This window comes from Schistocerca nitens, chromosome 4 (genome assembly GCF_023898315.1).
Source record: "Schistocerca nitens isolate TAMUIC-IGC-003100 chromosome 4, iqSchNite1.1, whole genome shotgun sequence".
In the NCBI taxonomy this organism is placed as follows: Eukaryota; Metazoa; Arthropoda; class Insecta; order Orthoptera; family Acrididae; genus Schistocerca; species Schistocerca nitens.
This window is the reverse complement of record NC_064617.1, coordinates 302,013,530-302,038,601: the sequence shown is the minus strand read 5'-3', so window position 1 is coordinate 302,038,601 and position 25,072 is coordinate 302,013,530. Positions and strand designations below refer to the sequence as shown.

The 25,072-nt window shown below is 39.5% G+C and overlaps 1 protein-coding gene across 1 annotated transcript in view; it reads right to left on the bottom strand.

Annotated features, from left to right (window-relative positions):
- Positions 1–25,072, bottom strand: part of LOC126251332 (phosphatidylinositol 4,5-bisphosphate 3-kinase catalytic subunit delta isoform) — a 176,004-nt gene that overhangs the window by 82,009 nt on the left and 68,923 nt on the right. Inside the window, exon 8 of the mRNA XM_049951676.1 lies at positions 24,798–24,997. Coding sequence (XP_049807633.1) covers positions 24,798–24,997 — 200 coding nt within the window. The remainder of the gene's footprint in view (positions 1–24,797; positions 24,998–25,072) is intronic.

The following is a 25,072-nucleotide window of genomic DNA, read 5'->3' as shown; positions in this document are numbered from 1 at the left end:
TAGAGGCTTCACAGGATTTTATCAAAACGATGGATGCAATACCCGATTTCTTGAACCGTATTGTCACTGAGGATGAAACCTGGTGTCTCCAGTACGGCACTGAAATGAAATGGCTAAGCATGGAATGGAATTCTCTGACATCACCTTGTCGGAAAAAGATCAAAGCCAAAACACCAAGCATCAAAATGATGCTCATCACCTTTTTTGATAGTCAAGGCATTATCCACAAGGAATTTCTAACTGAGGGAACGATGTAGAATGCTGCACGGCATGTTCCAAATTTGACCCTTTTCATGCAATGTCTATGCAGGGTACGACCCCAGTATGCACAACAAGGTTCCTGGTTTTTTGTTCATGAAACTGCTCACCCACACACAGCCAATATCATCAAACAGTTCCTGGCAAAAAAAGGGGGTGGTGCAACTTGAACATCCACCATACTCGCCAGATCTAAATCCTCCCGACTACTTCCTATTCCCTCGACTAAACCTCACTTTGAAAGGAAAGAGATTTGACGATATTCCTGATATCCAACGAAACGTGATGCAGCTTTTGAACACCATCCCAAAGGACGACTTCGTACAAAGTTTCTAGGACATGTATCGCAGAGCTCAGCAGTGCATAGTAATGAGAGGTGACTATTTCGAAGGACAGTAAGGTAACTGTAGTTCATAGTTCATCTACATTAACGTTACAGGTCTATTCCACCAAACTTTATTGTCAGAGGTTGTATACCACTGGAACTCCTAAACCCACAAAATTGACCACCACAGCCAAGGACGTTCAAAATTAATTTACAGATTATTTTGTTTCACCAGAAGGGGAACTAGAACAGCAGTACATATGCCTTTCAATTTTAGTAGATTTTTTAAATGTATCATAAACATAAATGAATTACATCTGTAATGAAACTAATAAATATCAGAACTGTTTGCAAAAATCTATGAGTAATTAAAAGGCCATCTCTTGGAGGTATAGCTTGCTGCATTTTTGTCTACTGTTTCTGTATATTTGATTTTACAATAGACAAGAGACGCTCAAAACTAGCTGATGACATTCTCAAAATGTTTTTAATCTGGTCCATTTCATTACCCAAACATTTATTTTTTTCTTAATTTTGTTCTTTGCAATGATTTTTCTTCAATAATAATAATAGTAGTAAAAATAATAATAAAACCTGTGGAGGCCCAGGAAAAGAATAGGCCTCCGGTATGTTCTGCCAGTCATAAAAGGCGACAAAAAGAACAAACCACTAATAGGGCTAACCCCCCTTTTAGTGTGATTAGTTGGTTCAGGACAGAACTAAAGAAGCCTCGGACAAGTGCCATCATGGTCGGGGACGACGCTTGAACCCTATGCCCACCTACAATGGTAACGACACTGCTAGCCAACTGGAAAATGATTTAAATCCAAATATAGGTGTTTTGCAGGATATGCTTCCTGCAACCACCCTAGAAGGAAAACAAAGACAGAGGATGAGATGGTCAGGTGAAGGTAATCGACACCTCATGTTCTGTTATTACCAAGCAACAAACCTAGGAACCAACACAACTGGATACAGATCACAAGTATACACAACATTTATTACCAGATACCCAGAATTAAAATTTTTAACAGAACAACGACTAGCTGATCAGATCCGTGTAATAATAAAAAAATAACAGGATAGCCCAGTCAGAATTAGAAAACATCAAACAACAAGTACAACAAATACTGGAACAAAATAATGTGTAATCAGAAGAAGAAAAAAATACAGTGATGTACTCAAACATCCCAGAGCAAACAAACAAAGAACAATACGCATCAGTTAAACAATCAGAGGAAAACGAAATCTTAAGACAGCCACCAGAACAAGCACAAATAGAACACGAAGTGACACACATGTTAGAAATAGAAGAAAAATTTCAGCTGACATATACAGAACACAAAGACACAAATACAGACATTAGACCATTCTTGCATAGACCACCAAATAACCCACAAGTCGAAACAACAATAAAAACTATCAACACAATCATACACAACAAAATAAATGAAAACACAACTATGGAAGAGTTACAACTACTGGTTTGTATAGGAGCACTCACTACAATAAATATACACACTAGGCAGAGATCAGAACCAACCAACACACAGAAGAAACCCACAAAACCAGCATGGCAACACAGGCTACAGATCAGAATAGAAAAACTGAGAAAAGACATTGGGCAGCTAACACAATTTATAAGAAATGAAATATCAGACAAAAAACAACAAAGGTTAGGTAAAATCTCACAAGAAGAAGCAATAGAGCAATTTGATGAAAAGAAGCAGAAATTACAAGCACTGGCCAAACGACTTAGAAGATACAAAAAAAAGAGAAAATAGAAGGTAAAAAAAAAAAAAAAACCATTCAACACAAACCAAAAGAAATTTTACCAGACAATAGATAACACACACATTAAAATAGACAATCCACCAAACATAACAGACATGGAACACTTCTGGAGCAACATATGGTCAAACCCAGTACAACATAACAGACATGCACGGTGGATACAAGCAGAAACAGACACATACAAGATGATACCACAAATGCCTGAAGTGATAATTTTGCAACATGAAGTCACACGAGTAATTAATTCTACGCACAATTGGAAAGCCCCTGGAAAAGATAAAATAGCAAATTTCTGGCTAAAGAAGTTTACCTCAACACATTCACATCTAACTAAGTTATGTAACATATCCAAAAACAAAGATTCTGTAACTTACCAAACGAAAGCGTTGGTACGTTGATAGAGACAATAACAAACACAAACACACACACAAATTTCAAGCTTTCGCAACCCACAGTTGCTTCATCAGGAAAGAGGGAAGGAGAGGGAAAGACGAAAGGATGTGGGTTTTAAGGGAGAGGGTAAGGAGTCATTCCAATCCCAGGAGCGGAAAGACTTACCTTGGTGGGAAAAAGAGACAGGTATACACTCGCACACATACACATATCCATCCGCACATATACAGACACAAGCAGACATATGACATTATTTAACAGTTACATTGCAGACTCATTGCAAGAAATTAACACAACTAATCGAAATATCCATACCCAATACAACAAATATACAGAAGAAAACAGGAGAAAAAATTGAAAAATACATCCAACTGGCTGAGGAAGTCAAGGACATGTAGCATCAGGATGAAGTTGACTCTATACCAATTACACTATCAATTACAGGAGTCATACCATACATATCCACCAGTACATCAACGCAATACAGCTACATCCAAACGTATATATACAACTACAGAAATCTGTAATTATTGATACATGTTCAATTACCCGAAAGTTCCTAAATGCAATGTAACATATACCGTACAGTTAAAAGGAAGTCACACTTGATCAAGGTCCGCGTCACTTTCCATTTTTAACCAGACATAACGTCTGAGAAAGGAAAGAAATAATAATAATAATAATAATAATAATAATAATAATAATAATTTTGCTACATGAAGTCACCCAAGCAATTAATTCTACGCACAATTGGAAAGCCCCTGGAAATGATAAAATAGCAAATTTCTGGCTAAATAAGTTCACCTCAACACATTCACATCTAACTAAATTATTTAACAATTACATTGCAGACCCATACACAGTCCCTGATACACTTACACAAGGAATAACTTATCTGAAACCTAAAGATCAAGCAGGCACACGAAACCCAGCAAAATATCGCCCCATAACATGCCTACCAACAATATAAAAAATATTAACTTCAGTCATTACACAGAAATTAATGACACATACAACACAGAACAAAATTATAAATGAAGAACAAACAGGCTGCTGCAAAGGAGCACGAGGATGTAAAGAGCAACTGATAATAGATGCAGAGGTGACATATCAAGCTAAAACTAAACAAAGGTCGCTACACTACGCATACATTGATTACCAAAAAGCTTTTGATAGTGTACCCCACTCATGGTTACTACAAATATTGGAAATATACAAAGTAGATCCTAAATTGATACAGTTCCTAAACATAGTAATGAAAAATTGGAAAACCACACTTAATATCCAAACAAATTCAAATAATATCACATCACGGCCAATACAGATTAAGCGTGGAATATACCAAGGAGACTCATTAAGTCCTTTCTGGTTCTGCCTTGCTCTGAACCCACTATCCAACATGCTAAATAATACAAATTATGGATATAATATTACTGGAACATACCCACACAAAATCACACATTTGCTATGCATGGATGATCTAAAACTACTGGCAGCAACAAATCAACAACTCAACCAATTACTAAAGATAACAGAAGTATACAGACAGGAAAGGGTTCAAGGAGATAATGGGACCAGAGGGCTGGGGGAACCGAAATAGAGAAGGAAAATTGTTGCTGGAATTCTGCAAGAGGAATGGGCTGGCGATCGCAAATTCCTGGTACAAGAAGAGAAGTAGCCACAAAATAATTTGGTACAGTGGAGACTGGTCCCAAACTTCAGTAGTAGACTATGTACTAGTGGATAGGCAGATGATGAGCAGCCTCACAGATGTTAAGGTCATTCCATCTGAGGCCTTAGACAGTGACCATCGGCTGTTGGTAGCCACCCTGAGAGAGAAAAAAGATAGGAGGGCAACAGATATACAGGAGAAAAGGTTGAAGACATGAATGCTGAAAGAGGATGAATGGAGGACCCAGTACCAGACACTGATCAGGAAGAAGCTGCCAAAGGAAGATCAGAGAACAGTGGAAGAAGAATGGGGAGATTTTAAGAGGGCTCTAGTTGAGGCAGCTGAGACTGTGTGCGGAAGAACTAGCACAAAGAGGAGAAGTAAGGAAACCCCATGGTGGAACAGCATATGTTAAGAGGCAGTACTTCGAAAGAACAAAGCCTTCAGAGAATGGTTCCAGACCCGAACAGAGGAAGCTAGGGTAAAATATAAGGAAAGCAAGAAAGCGGCACAGACCATAGTAAGGGCGGAGAAGAAGAAGTGGATGGAAAAATGGACAAGAATGTTAGAAGAGGACAGTGAAGGGAATAAAAAAGTACTTTACACCATGGTAAGAAATAAGAGGAACGACAGAAGCGAGTGCCTGAGGATCATGGATAATAATGGAAGCGTTGTGGAGGAAATGCATGAGCTCAAAAAGATTTGGAAGGAGTACTTTGAAGATCTGTTGAATGCCGCCAAGCGGGTAACTAACAGCGATGGAGAGCCTAAGGCAGCCGACGATTATAATAGTGGGGAAATTGATGATCAAACTTGGAATGAAGTGGAAGGAGCCATAAAGAGGATGAAAGGGGGCAAGGCACCAGGTTGGGATGAAGTAACAGTGGATATGATATGAGCAGCAGGAGTAGTAGGAACCCAGTGGCTATACAGAGTGCTGAGGGTGGTGTGGAAGGAGAACAGAATTCCTGAGGATTGGAAGAAAGGAATTATAGTCCCGATCTTCAAGAAAGGGGATAAAAGGAGATGTGAGAACTACAGAGGAATCACCCTGCTATGCCACTGTGGAAAAATCTATGAAAAGATCCTGGAGAAGAGAATAAGAAGCAGTATTGAAAGTAGATTGCAAGAGGAGCAGTACGGTTTCAGACCAGGAAGATCAACAATGGACCTCATATTTGCGGTAAGGCAACTGCAGGAAAGGCACTATGAGTACGGGAAGGACTTAATCATGGCCTTTTTAGATATTGAGAAGGCGAATGACAGTATCTGTAGGGACAAGCTCTGGGATGTGCTGAACGCAAAAGGGATAGATGAAGAGATAACACGAAAAGTCAGAAAAATGTATGAGGGAAGTGAGAGTTGTGTGAAAGTGGGGAGGGAACGTACTGCATGGTTCAAGCTGGAAAATGGGCTGCGACAGGGAAGTGCACTTTCGCCTTTATTGTTTATTATTGTTATGGATGAAATCCTACAGCAAGTATCAGATGCAATTGGAGATCATAAAATGAAAGCAGTGCTTTTTGCCGATGACCTGATGTTATGGGGAAATTGCGAGAAGGAGGTGCAAGAGCAGTTAGATGTATGGGAGGCAACGGCAGCACAATATGGAATGCATTTCCCTGCAAGGAAAAGTGAAATAATTGTCACAACAAGGAAGAAGAATAGGCCAAATGTGGATATAACTTGTGGAGGGGAAAAACTACAAGTGGTAGAGAACTTCAAGTACCTGGGAAGCATGATTGAAAGTAAGGGGGGAAACGCAATGGAAATAAATGAAAGGTGCAGAAAAGCAGGGCAGTTCTACAAATGCATTAGGGGGCTTATTTGGAGCAAGGAGGTGCCACAGAAATCCAAGGGAATTACATACCGAACCTACTTTGTCCCCATATTGACATACGGAAGTGAGACATGGGTAATGCACAAAAGCGACAAAAGTAGAATACAGGCTAGTGAAATGAAGTTCCAGAGGAGCAGGTTGAGTGTAGCAAGACGAGACAGATTGCGAAATGTGTATGTGAGGGAAAGACTAAAGGAGGAACCAGTACAGGACAGGATAGAAAAATCAAGACTGCAGTGGTATGGACACATGAAGAGAATGGATGAGGGAAGAATTCCAAAGAGGATGTTTGATCTGCAACTGGAGGGGAAGAGGCCCAAAGGAAGACCAAGAGATAGATGGGTGAAGGGAGTGAAGGAATGTGTGACGAGAAGAGGAGAGAACTGGACGAAGGTGGAAGAGGGGGAATGGTGGAAAGACAGAACACGATGGAGAGGCTTGTGTTCCCGACAAACCCAGCCAGTGGCTGGAAACTGTCCAAGATGATGATGATGAACAGAAGTATTCGGCAACGATATAAATGTGGCTTTTGGAACAGACAAATGTAAGAAAAATAGCATAGTCAAGGGAAAACACACTAAACAACAAGATTACATATTGGATAACCACAGCGACTGCACACAGGTGATGGAAAAAACAGATGCCTATAAATATCTAGGATACAGACAAAAAATAGGAATAGATAATGCAAATATCACAGAAGAACTAAAAGAAAAATATAGACAACGACTAGCAAAAATACTGAAAACAGAATTGACAGCAAGAAACAAGACAAAAGCTATAAATACTTATGCTATACCAATACTGACCTACTTATTTGGAGTATTGAAATGGAGTAACACAGACCTAGAAGCACTCAATACACTTTCACGATCACAATGCCACAAATATAGAACACATCACATACATTCAGCAACAGAAAGATTCACATTAAGCAGAAAGGAAGAAGGAAGGGGATTTATCAACACAAAAAACCTACATTATGAACAGGTAGACATTTTAAGAAAATTCTTTATAGAACGAGCAGAAACTAGCAAAATACACAAAGCAATCACTCATATAAATACATCTGCCACACCACTGCAATTTCATAACCACTTCTACAACCCTTTAGATCACATAACATCAACAGATACGAAGAAAGTAAATTGGAAAAAGAAAACACTACATGGCAAGCACCCGTATCATCTAACACAGCCACACATCGATCAAGACACATCCAACACTTGGCAAAGAAAACGCAATATATTTTTTTAGGGGAGGAGAAAACTATGATCAGTGGACATAAGTATATGGTAGTGTGATGGAGTATGAGTTAGAGGAGAAAGTGAGGAGTGATAAGTGAATTGAAATTGAGTTGGGGGGGGGGCGGAGGGGGGGTTGTGGGAGAGTGGTAGGGGGTGAAGGATGGAAAAGGCTTTTCTTTTTCATATAATTTCATCAGTTATTCTATATAGAGTCTAGTTTCTAATATTTATCTGGTCATTGAGCAACTGTTTATTTTGTGTTAATGCTTTTTGTATGTGGAAATTCTCTTGGAAAGGGAGGTGGTGTCTGTCTTTACTGATTTTTATGACATTCATATCATTTTCAATATTGCTTGGTCTACGGTGTTGTTCTTTTAGATGACCCGCAAATGTTGAATGAGTTGTACCATATTTGAATGCTCGGATGTGTTCTTTATATCTTGTGTCAAATGTCCTGCCAGTCATTCCAGTGTATATCTTCCCACAATCTCTGCAACTGAGCTGATAAATACCATATTCGTGGTATCTGTCTGGTTTTGATTTTAGTTTTGGGTTGTACTTTTGTATGGAATTGTAGGTTTTGTAAGCAATGTTAATGCCTTGTTTTTTTTTAATATGTTTCCTATTTTATGAGTGGATTTGTTGTGGTAGGTCATTGTATGCCATTTTTTTGTTGTAGTGCAAGTTGTACGAGTTAGTGTGATTTGGTTAGTTTTTTTCATTATTTGTCTCTGTATTTTTTGTTTAGTTTGTCTACCATTGTTTATTTGTGTCCATTTTTAATGTTATTTGTTCTATAATGGCTAACTCTTTCTTGTAATTAGAAATGTTTAGGGTGATCCTGTTCATCCTGTTTAACATGTATCTGATTGCTGCTTGTTTGTGGTTCTGTGGGTGGTTTGAAGTTTCATTTAAGATAATGTCATTTGTTGTGGGTTTTCTGTATATGTCAGATGTGTGTTTATTATTGTCTTTTCTTATGGATATGTCAAAAAGTTGAGTGTGTTTTCTTGTTCTTCTTCTATTGTGAATTTTATGTTTTTGTGTACAGTATTTATGTCTTTGTGTAGTTGCTGTATTCTGTTTTTAGGTTCATCTACCATGCATATTATATCATCCATGTATCTCTACCAGTTGATGACGTTGTAGCTTTTCTTTGTTATTATTTCCTCAAATATTTAATTTTTCTATGTGATTCATGAAAATGTTGGCTAATGTTCCTGAGATAGGTGAACCTATGGGTAAACCTTCTTCTTGTATGTAGTATTCTTGATTGAATTCTAAATAATTTTGTTGTGTTATTAACTGTAATGATTTTATGGTTTCATCCGTGTGTTCATGAGGTAGCTGGTTGTGTGTTTTCAGGTTTTCTTCAATTATTTTTATGGTTTCATTAACAGGGATGCAAATGTACATACTTTCTACACAAAGGAGAGCAATATTGCTGTGTCAGGGATTTTAGTGTCTATTACATGTTCACAGCCAAGCATTAAAATAGCTTTAGTGGCTTCTCTGTGCTCTCGGGGTAACATTTTATACACATCCTTAAATTATTGGATTAGACAAACAGGTTGTTGAGCTGGGTGCTACACTGTATGTCTATCAGGTCAAGTTGGAAGTAATGAGGTACATTAGCAGTCAAAAGCAAGAATGGTCTCCCAAATAAACTGAAATTTGTCTTCAGTCATGCAATGTTTTGGAATATCTTTGAGAACTCATGACAAAATGTTTCAGTTAGCCAAATATAGTCAGTCATGTCTTGCCCACAAATGATTGTCTTGAGCTACAGAAAATGTTACGTACCATAATCTCATAATCTCGAAGCTGATTTTCCCACAGGATTACTTTTTGTTTGATAGCACCAATCTTGTTTGCTATCTCTGTTATCAAATGAGTCTTTCCCATACATTACGACACTTAATGAATTCAAATAATTGGTGATGTCAACCATAAAAGATTTTGTCACTGCTCTACTTACCCTTAACTTAGTTTTGTCCCTAATGGCCATCTTCAGCTCAGACAGCACATACTGTCACTCAGCAGAAAAAAAAGTGTGCCATATCACCTTTGTGGAGTGTTGTAATGATGTTTCAATAAGTGTGTTTACAGACCATAATAATGCATTAGTGTATTAAGCACTTTACAGAGCCTTTAAATGATACACAAAGGAAATTCCTTTTCAGCACTGACCAATGTGGTTTCTCCACATTTTATTTTTCGGACATGTGCATAGACACCATAGTACTCCTAATGCAGTATATAAATATAACACAAGCAGTACTGTCAGCAAACTGCTTGGTGTCTGACATGGAAATAGCTTTGCTCTAGTGGTGTCTGGCTCAGCCTTCCTCTTCCTGTTACTCTTTAACCCTCAGTCCCTCAGTGCCACTCGCTGCTGTTCTTACAGTGGTAGACAGGAGCGCAGCTAGAGTGCTCATGGAGAACTGTCTCGCCAGGTCTTATTTAAACCAAGCAAGGGGCTGAAGGCTTACAAATCCTAGCAAAGCCCCTCCAAGTGACCCATGAAAAGTTTGGCATATAAAGGTTCCATCACAGTTCAATGGCAGTACTCTTGATCTGTTTCCCTCATATGTCTTTTCAACAGGAAATAGAACTTTGCAACCAAACCTCAAAACCTTTCCAACAGAAAACCTAACACTGAAACCTGCCTTTAACAGCTCCACCAAGATCTCAGATTGAACCACCACCACTGACTCAAAATCACCTTTTACAAACTTAACAAGAATTCCTAACATCCATTGTTGCTTCACCACCCATTCTCGGCTCCCAACAACTTGATCCTAAGCTGCCCTCTGCAGAATTCCAGGCAATTCATTCCATAAACACTAATGACTCCATCATTAACCTCCCAGTGGACAAGGAATTTATCACTGTGGCACATGACTGATTGAAGTATGTAAGTGAGGGACTATGCCAGCATTCTGACACTTCTACAAACAGGGTTATTTGGTAACCGTGATAGCGTTACGGAGATGTTTAATAAACTCAAGTGGCAGACTCTGCAAGAGAGGCGCTCTGCATCGCGGTGTAGCTTGCTCGCCAGGTTTCGAGAGGGTGCGTTTCTGGATGAGGTATCGAGTATATTGCTTCCCCCTACTTATACCTCCCGAGGAGATCACGAATGTAAAATTAGAGAGATTAGAGCGCGCACGGAGGCTTTCAGACAGTCGTTCTTCCCGCGAACCATACGCGACTGGAACAGGAAAGGGAGGTAATGACAGTGGCACGTAAAGTGCCCTCCGCCACACACCGTTGGGTGGCTTGCGGAGTATGAATGTAGATGTAGAATCTGCCATCAAGATCCCACCTCTGTGGTACAAAATGACCTACATTCCCTCCTTAAAACATCAGTCCCCCACTACGACTAACAATTCAATCCATAAACTTCCTGCTCCACCCAAATCATTCACTCTCACCACCTTTTACCCTCTTACTATGATCCACAATCCCAATCACCCCTTGCTGTCCTATAGTTGCTGGCTTCAAAGCACACACTGAATGTATGTCTGCCTTGGTTGATCAGTGCCTGCAATATATAGTACAAAGATTCCCCTACTGCATTAAAGGCACTAACCAATTCCTAGGTCATCAGAAATCTGTGCCATCCCACTGACATCACACATCTTGCTTGTCACCACTGATACCAAACTTCCTCTATATACCTACATTCCTCATGGATGTGGCCAGTCTGCTGCTGTACATTAGCTCACCACGTACCTACCTGATTCCAAAGCTGTGACATACTTCCTGCTCACTTTAATTGACTTAATACTTATGAATGGCTACATTATCTTTGAGTGGCAGACATAGAAACAGAGCAACAGAACAGCCAGGGACCCAAGATGGCTCCTTCCTACACTACAATTTTCATGGTTTGCTTGGAGGGGACTTTCCTGCAATCCATAAGCCTTCAGCCCCCGATCTGGATTAGCTACATTGATAACACTTGTCGGCATATTGACTTACGGTGAGGCTGTCCTGTTGAAATATTTGTAATCTCTGGATACATTCTCCCACTTAAATTTCATGTGGTCCTATACTGAAACTCGTGCCTTTTTCTTTGACGCTGACCACCTCATCTTCACTGAAGGTCAGCTACACGCTTCTGTTCACATTAAAACTACAAACAAACTGCAATACTTACATTCTGACAGTTGTCATCCCTTTCATGTCAAAAATTCCCTCCCATACAACCTCGAAATTTGATGCAAATGTATTTCTTCAGATGCAGGTACTTTACAGCAACAAACCACCATCCTCACCTAAACCTAACATCTAAGTAATTAGTTATTTTTTGTTTTTATTTTTTATCCCTCTTTGTAATTATGCACAAGCCTTGTGCAATGTCAGATTTCCCAGGCCATTGCATCCAATCCTGATACTGCTGATCTCTCCAAAAAAAACTTAGGAATGCACCTCTTATCACTCAGTATTACCCTAGCCTTCAATACATTAATCTTCAATACTTTAAATTTCAACAAGGCTATGACTTCCTATACTTATGACCTGAAATGATGTCCATATTGTGGCCACCACGCCTAGAGTTGCTTTTCACGACCCTCTCCTGCCACTCCGATCTCCACAATGTCCTGGTCAGACCCCATGTTCCTTCTGCATCCATTTCCCTACCTGTGGCTCCTAGCCCTATGACCATCCCTGCTGTAAGACTTGTTCAATACAACCTCCTACCACAACACATACCAACCCTTTAACTGATAAAATATATACTACTAAAGAGGGAGCCACCAGTGAAACAACACACCACTGTTATGTGAACACTGTTTGGCCTCATACTTTGGGATTACTACTATTAAGTTATCAGTTAAGATGAATGGGCATAGACAGAAGACTATACTGGTAACACTCAATATCTGGTTGCAGAGCATATTCTACAACATAACAGTCATGACTTTTGCATCTGTCTGACCAAAAGTGCCATCTGGATTCTCTCTCCTAACACCAGTTTCTCAGGACTCCATAGATGTTACAACATGTACTGGGTTCTTGCCACCAACCTGGCCTAATTTACATTTGTTCGTGTGGTCTCAGTATTTATTTTCAGTAACTATCCATTTCCTCAAGTCATTTTATTTTTTATACCTTTTATTTTCCAACCTATTTTTTTCCACCCCCTCAACAGTATACCATGTGTAATGCACTTAGCTTTCTGCTCTTAGTGACTCTTGCATGACATTTTTAGTAATCTCTGCCAGTTCTCAGGTTTTCAAATCTATTCTGGTATAGGCACCAACAATCAGTCTCTCCTCATTCCATTCTGCGAGCCTGACCTGCGGTTCTGAGTGACTTTTTTGCAATTCTAAGCCTCACCAATCCTTTTTCTTCACCCCTCTCCATTTCCCTTCAACCTTTCTGCCAGAAAGAAGAGCCACTGGCTCCAAAAGTTTGTGCATTTCCATATCTTTTATGCGTGTTTTTTCATGGCCCAATGTGTGTGTGTGTGTGGGGGGGGGGGGTGTACTAACATATATGAACGTTTGAGTTGGTTTTCTGGTCCAAGCTGCAAGAGATGGCCGTTGTGTGTGTGTGTGTGTTTTTTCTTTTCTTTTTCTTTTACTGATGAAAGCTGGCTGAAAGCGAATGTGTAAGTGTCTTAACTGTGCCTGGCTGCAACTTAATGTATCATCTTCATGATAAGTTGATATTCCAGCCTGGAGTTTCTATTGTCTGAGTTAGTATTATTTAAGGAATAGTAACACACTTACTCATTTATATGGGGCTGCATATATGAGGTTACAGAATTTCTGCACAGTTAAAGTTAGGATACTTCCCTCATTTGTTCAAGATGTATCTTCACTGTCATATATAAATGAGTAATTGAATCATTTGCTAATGTCACACTAAAAAATAGATTTCAAATAATAAACAGGTCCACATTTTTTGCATAGGTTATGCCATGTTTAGTGTAGATATTTGTTTGTATTGTATTGTTATTTGTTTGAGGTACTCACTGGGTGGTGTGCAGCAGTTGGAGTTCACCAGCAGAAGCTTTTATGTCATAGCAAGCACATCATGGGGTTTCCAATAACACACAGATGCTTAAGGGGCCCCTCAGAGAAGACAACAGTGAGAACCACCATGGGAGACTGCATATTAAAAAATGTACCAATAAAAATGAGAAGCTGCCTGTTTTGTTTTAGCCTTACGCAAATATCCACACTGAGAGTGCACATCTATATTTTGATGCAATAAATGGAAACTGTTATACAGTTCAGTGAAAATTCACTGGAAGCAGTTAGAAGAAAAAAGAAACTAACTAACATGTTGCAACAGAATATATTTCACGAATAATTTTTCCCAATTTTGTCTCCAAGAACCCTCTCAGCCTATGTATGGAGTGACAATGTCAAAAAAAAAAAAAAAAAAAAAAAGAGAAGAAGAAGAAGGGGGGAGGGGGGCAATCAAATTTTATGATGACTTCTAAAACACGCAGAAACTGCTTAAAAATCTATACCTCTTAACTTTCACATCTTTTTACATACATATAGAATGAAGAAATATGAGGGTGCGTCAAATGAAAACCTTAAATTTGTAATAACAAATCAAAATTTCGAGCCGTTATCCTGTAAGTTGGTAAGCGTGCTACAAACAGCAAGCAGAATGGCCTGTAGGTGGCAACACAGTGCAGATGCACACATACCATCGCAGTATCAGTATAAAGATGGCCGCACCACTTGCGACTTGCACCAGGGAAGAACAGAGTTCTGTTATTCGGATTTTGCGTAGTGAAGGTGTGAAACCTATTGAAATTCATCAACGAATGAAGGTTCAGTACACTGATACATGTTTGTCACAGCAGCAAGTCTACGAATGGAGTAGGAAGTTCACAAATGGTGTGACTTCAGTGGAAGATGCTCCTTGTCCAGGTCAGGCACAACGAGTTGTGCCTCCACAGAACATTGCAGCAGTAGAAGCCATAGTGAAGGAAAACTGCCGAGTGACACTGAATGACATTGCAGCAGGTTTACAGATTAGTCATGGGTCAGCACACCACACTGTGCATGATGTGCTCCAGTTTCACAAAGTGTCTGCAAGATGGGTGCCACGGTAGCTGATTCCTGAAATGAGAGAACGACGTGTTGATGCTTGCAAAGAACTTCCTCGGGGCTTTGAACGAAAAGGTGATGGCTTCTTTGCAAGAATCGTTACTGGGGATGAAACCTGGGGTCACTTCCACCAACCGGAAATGAAGAGAGCGAGCAAGAAATGGCGCCATTCCTCATCACCAAAACCAAAGAAGTTTCAAAGTGAAGCATCAGCAGGGAAGGTTATGCTGACACTTTTTTGGGACAAAAAAGGTGTCATTTTGGAGCATTACATGCCTAGAGGGACCACTGTCACCAGTGAATCATACACAGATCTCCTAAAAAATCATCTGCAGCCAGCAATCAAATCAAAGCAAAGTGGACTGCTGTCAGCAGGTAACATGACAATGCAAGGCCCCACACTGCCTGTACAACAGTTGCAACAATCACAGACCTGCATTTTGAGTGTATTCCTAATCCACCATACTCACCAGAACTTGCCCCAAGTGATTTCCATATGTTGGACCACTCAAAGACTCAATGGGACGAAAGAAGTTCCGTTCTGATGAAGAGGTACGCCACGCAGTGCATGAGTGGTTGCACGAACTACCAAAAGAATTGTTTTCTAAAGGAATTTATGTACTTTGTAAGCACTGGAGGTCTTGCATTGAGCATGGGGGAGATTATGTTGAAAAGTGATACAACTTTGTACCACTTCTGGACAATAAGTAATATTAAAAAAAAAATTAAGGTTTTCATTTGACTCACCCTTGTACATCACAAAAGATACTTTGGGATAAACTATTACAAATGCTAGTGTACACTAGGTTAAGGAAAATTAAATCTACGTTTATAGAATTTGTAAACTTAGAGACAGCTTTTGACAATATCCACTAGAACACACACTTTGAAATTCTGAAGAGAGCAGATGTAAAATGCTGCTGTTGTTGTGGTCTTCAGTCCTGAGACTGGTTTGATGCAGCTCTCCATGCTACTCTATCCTGTGCAAGCTTCTTCATCCCCCAGTACCTACTGCAGCCTACATCCTTCTGAATCTGCTTAGTGTATCCATCTCTTGGTCTCCCTCTACGGTTTTTACCCTCCACGCTGCTCTCCAATACTAAATTGGTGATCCCTCGATGCCTCAGAACATGTCCTACAAAGCGGTCCCTTCTTGTCAAGTTGTACCACAAACTCCTCTTCTCCCCAATTCTATTCAATACCTCCTCATTAGTTATGTGATCTACCCATCTAATCTTCAGCATTCTTCTGTAGCACCACATTTTGAAAGCTTCTATTCTCTTCTTGTCTAAACTATTTATTGTCCACGTTTCACTTCCACACATAGCTACACTCAACACAAATATTTTAAGAAACGACTTCCTGGCATTTAAATCTATACTCGATGTTAACAAATTTTTCTTCTTCAGAAACGCTTTCCTTGCCATCGCCAATCTACATTTTATATCCTCTCTACTTCGACCATCATCAGTTATTTTGCTCCCCAAATAGGAAAACTCCTTTACTACTTCAAGTGTCTCATTTCGTAATCTAATTCCCTCAGCATCACCCGACTTAATTCGACTACATTCCATTATACGCGTTTTGGTTTTGTTGACGTTCATCTTATATCCTCCTTTCAAGACACTGTCCATTCCGTTCAACTGCTCTTCCAAGTCCCTCGCTGTCTCTGAGTTGGGGTTGTTTGGGGGAAGGAGACCAGACAGCGAGGTCATCGGTCTCATCGGATTAGGGAAGGACGGGGAAGGAAGTCAGCCGTGCCATTTGAAAGGAACCATCGCGGCATTTGCCTGGAGCGATTTAGGGAAATCATGGAAAACCTAAATCAGAATAGCCGGACGCGGGATTGAACCGTCGTCCTCCCGAATGCTTGCTGTCTGACAGAATTGCAATGTCATCAGCGAACCTTGAAGTTTTTATTTCTTCTCCATGGATTTTAATACCTACTCTGAACTTTTCTTTTGTTTCCTTTATTGCTTGCTCAATATACAGATTGAATAACATCGGGGAGAGGCTACAACCCTGTCTCACTCCCTTCCCAACCACTGCTTCCCTTTCATGTCCCTCGACTCTTACAACTGATATCTGGTTTCTGTACAAATTGTAAATAGCCTTTCGCTCCCTGTATTTTACCCCTGCCACCTTTAGAATTTGAAAGAGAGTTTTCCAATGAACATTGTCAAAAGCTTTCTCTAAGTCTACAAATGCTAGGGACGTCGGTTTGCCTTTCCTTAATCTTTCTTCTAAGATAAGTCATAGGGTCAGTATCGCCTCACGTGTTCCCTATATTTCTACGGAATCCAAACTGATCTTCCCCAAGGTCGGCTTCTACTAGTTTTTCCATTCGTATGTAAAGAATTTGCGTTAGTATTTTGCAGCTGTGACTTATTAAACTGATAGTTCGGTAATTTTCACATCTGTCAACACCTGCTTTCTTTGGGATTGGAATTATTATATTCTTCTTGAAGACTGAGGGTATTTAGCCAATCTCCTACAACTTGCTCACCAGATGGTAGAGTTTTGTCAGGACTGGCTCTCCCAAGGCTGTCAATAGTTCTAATGGAAGCTTGTCTACTCCGGGGGCCTTGTTTCGACTCAGGTCTTTCAGTGCTCTGTCAAACTCTTCACGCAGTATCATATCTCCCATTTCATCTTCATCTACATCCTATTCCATTTGCATAATATTGTCCTCAAGTACATCGCCCTTGTATAGACCCTCTATATACTGCTTCCACCTTTCTGCTTTCCCTTCTTTGCTTAGAACTGGGTTTCCATCTGAGCTCTTGATATTCATACAAGTGGTTCTCTTTTCTCCAAAGGTCTCTTTAACCTTCCTATAGGCAGAATCTATCTTACCCCTAGTGAGATAAGCCTCTACATCCTTACATTTGTCCTCTAGCCATCCCTGCTTAGCCATTTCGCACTTCCTGTCGATCTCATTTTTGAGACGTTTGTATTCCTTTTTGCCTGCTTCATTTACTGCATTTTTATATTTTCTCCTTTCATCAATTAAATTCAATATTTCTTCTGTTACCCAAGGGTTTCTACTAGCCCTCGTCTTTTTATCTATTTGATTCTCTGCTACCTTCACTATTTCATCCCTCAAAGCTACCCATTCTTCTTCTACTGTATTTCTTTCCCCCATTCCTGTGAATTGTTCCCTTATGGTCTCCCTGAAACTCTGTACAACCTCTGGTTTAGTCAGTTTATCCAGGTCCCATCTCCTTAAATTCCCACCTTTTTGCAGTTTCTGCAGTTTTAATCTACAGTTCATAACCAATAGATTGTGGTCAGAGTCCACATCTGCCCCTGGAAATGTCTTACAATTTAAAACCTGGGACCGAGCGAGGGGGTGCAGTGGTTAGCACACTGGACTCACATTCGGGAGGATGACGGTTCAATCCCGCGTCCGGCCATCCTGATTTCAGTTTTCCGTGATTTCCCTAAATCGCTTCAGGCAAATGCCGGGATGGTTCCTCTGAAAGGGTACGGCCGACTTCCTTCCCTAATCCGATGAGACCGATGACCTCGCTGTTTGGTCTCTTCCCCCCAAAACCAACCAACCTTTAAAACCTGGTTCCTAAATCTCTGTCTTACCATTATATAATCTATCTGATACCTTTTAGTATCTCCAGGGTTCTTCCATGTATACAACCTTCTTTCATGATTCTTGAACCAAGTGTTAGCTATGATTATGTTATACTCTGCACAAAATTCTACCAGGCAGCTTCCTCTTTCATTTCTTAGCCCCAATCCATATTCCCCTTCTACGTTTCCTTCTCTCCCTTTTCCTACTCTCGAATTCCAGTCAGCCATGACTATTAAATTTTCGTCTCCCTTCACTACCTGAATAATTTTCTTTTATCTCATCATACATTTCTTCAATTTCTTCATCATCTGCGGAGCTAGTCGGCCTATAAACTTGTACTCCTGTAGTAGACGTGGGCTTCGTGTCTATCTTGGCCACAATAATGCGTTCACTATGCTGTTTGTAGTAGCTTACCCGTACTCCTATTTTTTATTCATTATTAAACCTACCCCTTTATTACCTCTATTTGATTTTGTATTTATAACCCTGTATTCACCTGACCAAAAGTCTTGTTCCTCCTGCCACCGAACTTCATTAATTCCCACTATATCTAACCAACCTATCAATTTCCCTTTTTAAATTTTCTAACCTACCTGGGCGATTAAGGGATCTGACATTCCACGCTCTGATCCGTAGAACGCCAGTTTTCTTTCTCCTGATAACGACATCCTCCTGAGTAGTCCCCGTCCGGAGATCCGAATGGGGGACTATTTTACCTCCGGAATATTTAACACAAGAGGACGCCATTATCATTTAATCATACAGTAAAGCTGCATGCCCTCGGGAAAAATTACGGCCATAGTTTCCCCTTGCTTTCAGCCGTTCGCAGTACCAGAACAGCAAGGCCATTTTGGTTAGTGTTACAAGGCCAGATCAGTCAATCATCCAGACTGTTGCCCCTGCAACTACTGAAAAGGCTGCTGCCCCTCTTCAGGAACCACACGTTTGTCTGGCCTCTCAACAGATACCCCTCCGTTGTGGTTGCACCTACGGTACAGCTATCTGTATCGTTGAGGCACGCAAGCCTCCCCACCAACAGCAAGGTCCATGGTTCATGGGAGGGGGGGGGGGGGGGGGAATGTAAAATACAGTGACTAAAAGGTTATTTACAATTTGTACAGAACCAGACAGCAGTTATAAGAGGCGAGAGGCATGAGCAGTTGAGAAGGGCATGAACAGGGTTGTACGTTATCCATTCAATCTGCACATTGTTCCAGTAATAAATAAAACCAAAGGAAAATTTGGAGTAGGAATTAAAAGTTCATGAAGAAAAAATAAAAACTTTTAGGTTTGCTGATGACAATGTATTTCAGTCAAAGAAAGTAAATGACTTGGAAGACCAGTTGAGTGAAATGGACAGTAAAATGAACATCAAAAAGCAAAATAAGAAAATTGGAATGTAGTCATATTAAATCAGGTGGTGATGAGGGAATCAGATTACGAAAAGAGACACTTACAGTAGTAGCTGAGTTTTGCTATTTGGGCAGCAAAATAACTCATGATGGCCGAAGTAGAGAAGGTATAAAATGTGCACTGGCAATGGCAAGAAAAGTATTTCTGAAAAAGAGAAATGTGTTGACATCAAATGTACAGGGTGGCTATAATTAAAGTTAAACTTTCAAACTGCTATAGAAATAACACAACGGGTCAGATTGATGTCAAATTGGCACAGAATATTATCTGAGAAGGGGGAAAACATATGGCAGAAGAAAAATAAATAGTTACAAAATGTATCAACAGATGGCACTGTACGCAACATAATTTAATAGTGGTCGACTACAAATGAATCATACGACAATGCCTAAGGTGTAAGTTTGATGTTAAACAAACTTTACAACTCAGTGTGCATGGGTTGTACAGGTGTGATACTGTTAGTTATGTAAGCACATCCATCACAGCAACGTCATATCACATCAGCTGGGAAATATTGGTTTTTAATTGTCCCGAGGTCAAAAACTGCATAAAAAGCACCAATCAAATCAGTTTTTAACTGTCCTGAGGCCAAAAACAGCATAAAAAGCATCAATCAAAATCAAATGGAATTATTAATTTCCGTGTGACTGGCGCAAAACATGCTCAGTATGTTGTCAACCATTTTCTGCAACAAGTTGAAATCGAGAAACAGCATATCCCACAACTAATCGAAGTGTTTCTGGGGTCACGTTCAGAATGTGTTGCACAATGCGTGCCTTCAATGCAGCTAAGCTTGCAATTGGAACACAACATCTATCAGATACCCCACAGCCAGAAGTCACATGGATTAAGATCAGGTGATCAGGATGGCCCTGCTGAAGGGAAATGGTGGCTGATAATTCTAGCATTTCCGAAATGGCGCTTCAGTAGCTGCTTAACTGAATTTGCATGTGTGCAGTTGTGCCATCTTGCATAAAAATGATCCCATCCATGCATCCATTCTGTTGATAGTGCTTATAAGTGACGGTACAGGTAACAGGACTGGAAGCACCTGTCTCCTCGAAAAAATATGGCCTTATGATAAATGATGCCGTAAACCTGCACCACACAGTAACCTTTTCAGAATGAAGTGATACTGGCTGATTTGTATGTGGGCTTTCCGTTGTCCATATTCGACAATTCTGTGTATTGACATATCCTGTTGGGTGGAAGTGGGCCTCATCTGTTCACAAAATCTTCCATGACCAACCATTGTCCACTTCCCTGCAAGCAAGAAATTCTAAAGCAAAGGTCTCTTTCGCTGGCAGGTCAACAGGAAGCAACTCGTGTACATGCGTAATTCTGAATGGATAGCAAAGAAGGATGTTTCATAGGATTTTATGCACCGTGCTCACAGGTATGTCCAATGTTCATGCAATTCTCCATGCATTACACGTTTGCACACCACTACTGGTGTCTTCCTGCATTGCTGTAGCCACTGCTTCCACTGACATCGAATCAATTCGTTTCCTCCCTTTACCAGGTTGCACACCAAAAGAACCCGTCTTTTCGGATTTCCGAATCATTTTCTCCAGACCCACGGCAGTCATCAGACCAACGCATTTTTTCAAACCCTTCAGTGTCCGGAACTTCTGCAGAGTGACGTGTGCACAGTCATCATTCTTGTAATACAGCTTTACAAGCAAAGTGTGATCCTGCATTGAGACAGTCATGGCAAACATCGCAGACATGAAAGGAGGAAAAGCCGTGTACCCTTCATGTTTTTTACCAACTTCAATGGGTCATGTGCATGACAGGTGTTTTCATTTACATGTTCTGAAAAATACAGCACCATCTATTGATCAATTTTCACACTATTTTTTTTTTCTTCTGTCATACATTTTCCCTCTTCTCCGATAATATTCCGTTGCAATTTGATGTCATTCTGATGAGTGGTGTTATTTCTACAGCATTTTGAAAGTTTACGTTTAATTATAATCGTGCTGTAGATTTAAGTGTTACAAAGTCTTTTCTCAAGATATTTGTCTGGAGTGTAGCCACGTATAGAAGTGAAACATGGATGATCAACAGTTTACACAAGAGAGAGTAGAGGCTTTTGAACTGCAGTATTGCAGAAGAATGTTAAAGATTAGATGGGTGGACTGGGTTACTAATGAGGAGGTACTGGACAAACTGGGGAGACAAGAAATCTGTGGCACAACTTGACTAAAGGGATCAATTGATAGGACACATTCTGAGACATCAATGGATCACCAATTAAGTACTGAAGGGAAGTGCAAGGGGTAAAAGTCATAAACGAAGACTAAGAGATGAATACATCATGTGAATTAAGAAGGGTGTAGGTTGCAGTAGTTATTCAGAGATGAAGAGGCTGGCTCATGAGAGAGTAGCATGGAGAGCTGCATCAAACCAGACTGAAGACTACAACAACCCACCCACAACACACAGAAGAAGAATGAGATATGAAGCATATCACAATGACTGACAATCCTTGAAAAAGGACCTAAGTACTCGGGTATCAAATTACAAAAAAGTCTGTCTAAAAATTTAATTAATTTCCCAGAGAAACTCAAAGACTACCTGATGAAAAAGGCATTTTACAGCATTAAATAGTATGTATCTTCTTCTTCTTCTTCTTCTTCTTCTCCTCCTCCTCCTTGTTCTTCTCCTTCCTCATAATAAATGCTGTTAGAGAGTGCAATCAATGCAATCACTCCTTAGGAAATACATGATACTGAATGTTTTCTGTTTTTATCATGTCCTATATTACACATACATTTACCGTAAACAATGTAATCCTACATAATCAAATAAAATTCAGTTCAGTTGAATTCAATGAACTGCAGACTAGTGGCTGGAGCACATGTAATAAACGACACTGCTATATTTATAACAACTTTTTTGTCAAGGTTCCAAACAAATGATAAACCCTGACTACACCAGAGCTGACAGAGCTAAGAAGCTTTTGGTGAAAAAATTAGTAAACTGTTCTAGATCGTGAAAGACTACATAATTCACAATCTGCTTCTGCACAGCTAATGTATGTAATAAAAGGTTAGTTTACAACCAGCAAATGCTACAAAATATCCATTGTGGATTGGGCAGATTGGAAGTCTGAGTTTAGCATTAGGATGTATGGGTTTGCAATAATGTCATGAAATTAGTGGATGTGGAGAGGGCTAACAGAGTAAACTACATAGTTTTTGCAATGCTCTTGCTCAACTAGATCACACATATGTAAGGAATAGATGGACAACATCTGTTCCGTAATTTATACAAAATTGTGAAAATTGAGGGAAATTGTTGTTTTCCCAAATGTGCCTGGCTTTGTTACTTGTTAGAACCAAAGATTTAGGGAAAAAAATAAGTCACAAGTACCAGGAAGATAAAATGTAGTAAGTTGTACTAAATAACAATATTCTACTTCAACACATTAACAGCAAGCACATTTAAAATAACAGGAACTCCAGGTAGGAATAACAACAACATAAAAAAGATAGACTGCTACTTAGCATAAAGATAACATATAAAGTTACAGACAGGTTCAATTAAAAGACACTGACATATACACTTTCAGCCACAGCCTTCTTTGGAAAAAGAGAAACACACACCATTCATTCACACAAGCAAGTGTGTAAGAGAACCGCACACCATTCATTCACACAAGCAAGCACGTACACACACGCACGTGTACACACACACACACACACACACACACACACACACACACACAAGACTGACAACTCCAGGCAGCTTGGGCCAGAATATTTACAATTTAAACCAGGTGGTGCTGTACACTGACCAAAAGCAAAATGTGTCAATTTAGCAAATTATGAGAAAAAATATGATACGTGTCACAAGTGGTGATATGGTGAAAGAAATTCTTTTCAGGCATAAGGTTTTCTATATAATTGTGTATATGTCAAATCCAAAAACTATGTGAAGGAGAGAATACATAAAGTAAAATGTAAAATCTGTCACTGATTTCATATGAACAAGAAATTAAATTCATTTTGCACCTCATCTTTCATTTGTGGTCAGAAAAGAAACTGCCTGTTTCTCTTTGGTGCAGCTTTTTTATGTACTGGCATAATTTAAGGTAGCAGTCTGCTGTCCCATACCAAGAATACCTATCAAAAAGAGGTTGTATTTTCATTAGCTACTTTCACCCAATGGGCTTCATTTCCTCCTACTGTCAAACAACAGTTAGCTGTTTTTACAGTGTCAATGCTATGACTGTAGAACTAAATAGTTTCTCCTTGACTTTAGGCTCTTACTAAACATTAGATACAGTGGTTAAGTAACTAGACCCGCACTCAAAATTAAAAGTGTTCTAATCTCTGGCTGGCCATTCAAATTTTGGTTACCTGTGTTTCTCTAAATCATTTAAAGCTTATGCAAGGAACATTATTTTGTCTGTTGCAAGCTTGTGCTCCATCTCTAATGACCCATCTAAATTCTTTCCTTCGCTCTGCATCTTGCTTTAGAATATTTCAAAGCTGTCAAATACATATCTGTTATTCTTATATCATAATACTGGAGTACAGTCCAGGCAGACAAACACATTAAGTAAGGATTTACACCACTGGAGGAAGTTTTTACCTCTGGGCATATCTAGCCAAACTTTTATTTGTATCCTGACAGGTATAACTGGGCATGACTAAAAGACACCTAATGGTAAATGGTGAACAACAATACTAATCTACACAGATTCTTGCTGCTTTCTCAGGTGTAGGAAAAAAGGAGACTCAAATGTCTCAGATCTGACCTCGCAGCCTGTCCAGGGTCTAACATAAGCTGTGGAATTAACTTATCATATTATCAAAACCTCCAACTAATGCCATGGACCTGTCCAAAATACAAAGATGATAATGTGTATAATGTTCTCAATAAAATACACCCCACAGTGCTCACTGAAACTTTTGTTTAAGTTTCACATTGTTATTATGCAGAATGCTGTTATATAGCCTGCCAACATTAAAAATATTAAGGAAATTAATATGGGATGTTTAGGATTTTGATCTGGAGTCTGTATCATTAAATATGGAGAAAGAAAAAAGCTGAACTTAAAACAGTTAATATCACAGCCATAATTACAAACAACACATAAATTGCATTTAGATAAATATTACTTGAAAATATTGTCAGCCCAGTAGAATGCAATGTGTGTCACATACTTACCTATGGAAAGTGATGGTTAAGGCAGTAGCATGTTCAACGTTAGGATTTGATACAACAGTTCCTAATGGATGTAGGATGTCATCAGTCTGTGTGTCTTCTGCATATGTCCACATGTACAGTGTCATTGCTCCAATCTTCAATTGATTTTTAAAATCGTATACTGTTGTATTTACCCAAGCCAAAGGATTGATGAACATCTCCTGTAGATAATAAAGTCAGATGACATTACAACATGAAGTAAATATGAAGGTACTCTATTAAAATGTGATAAGGAT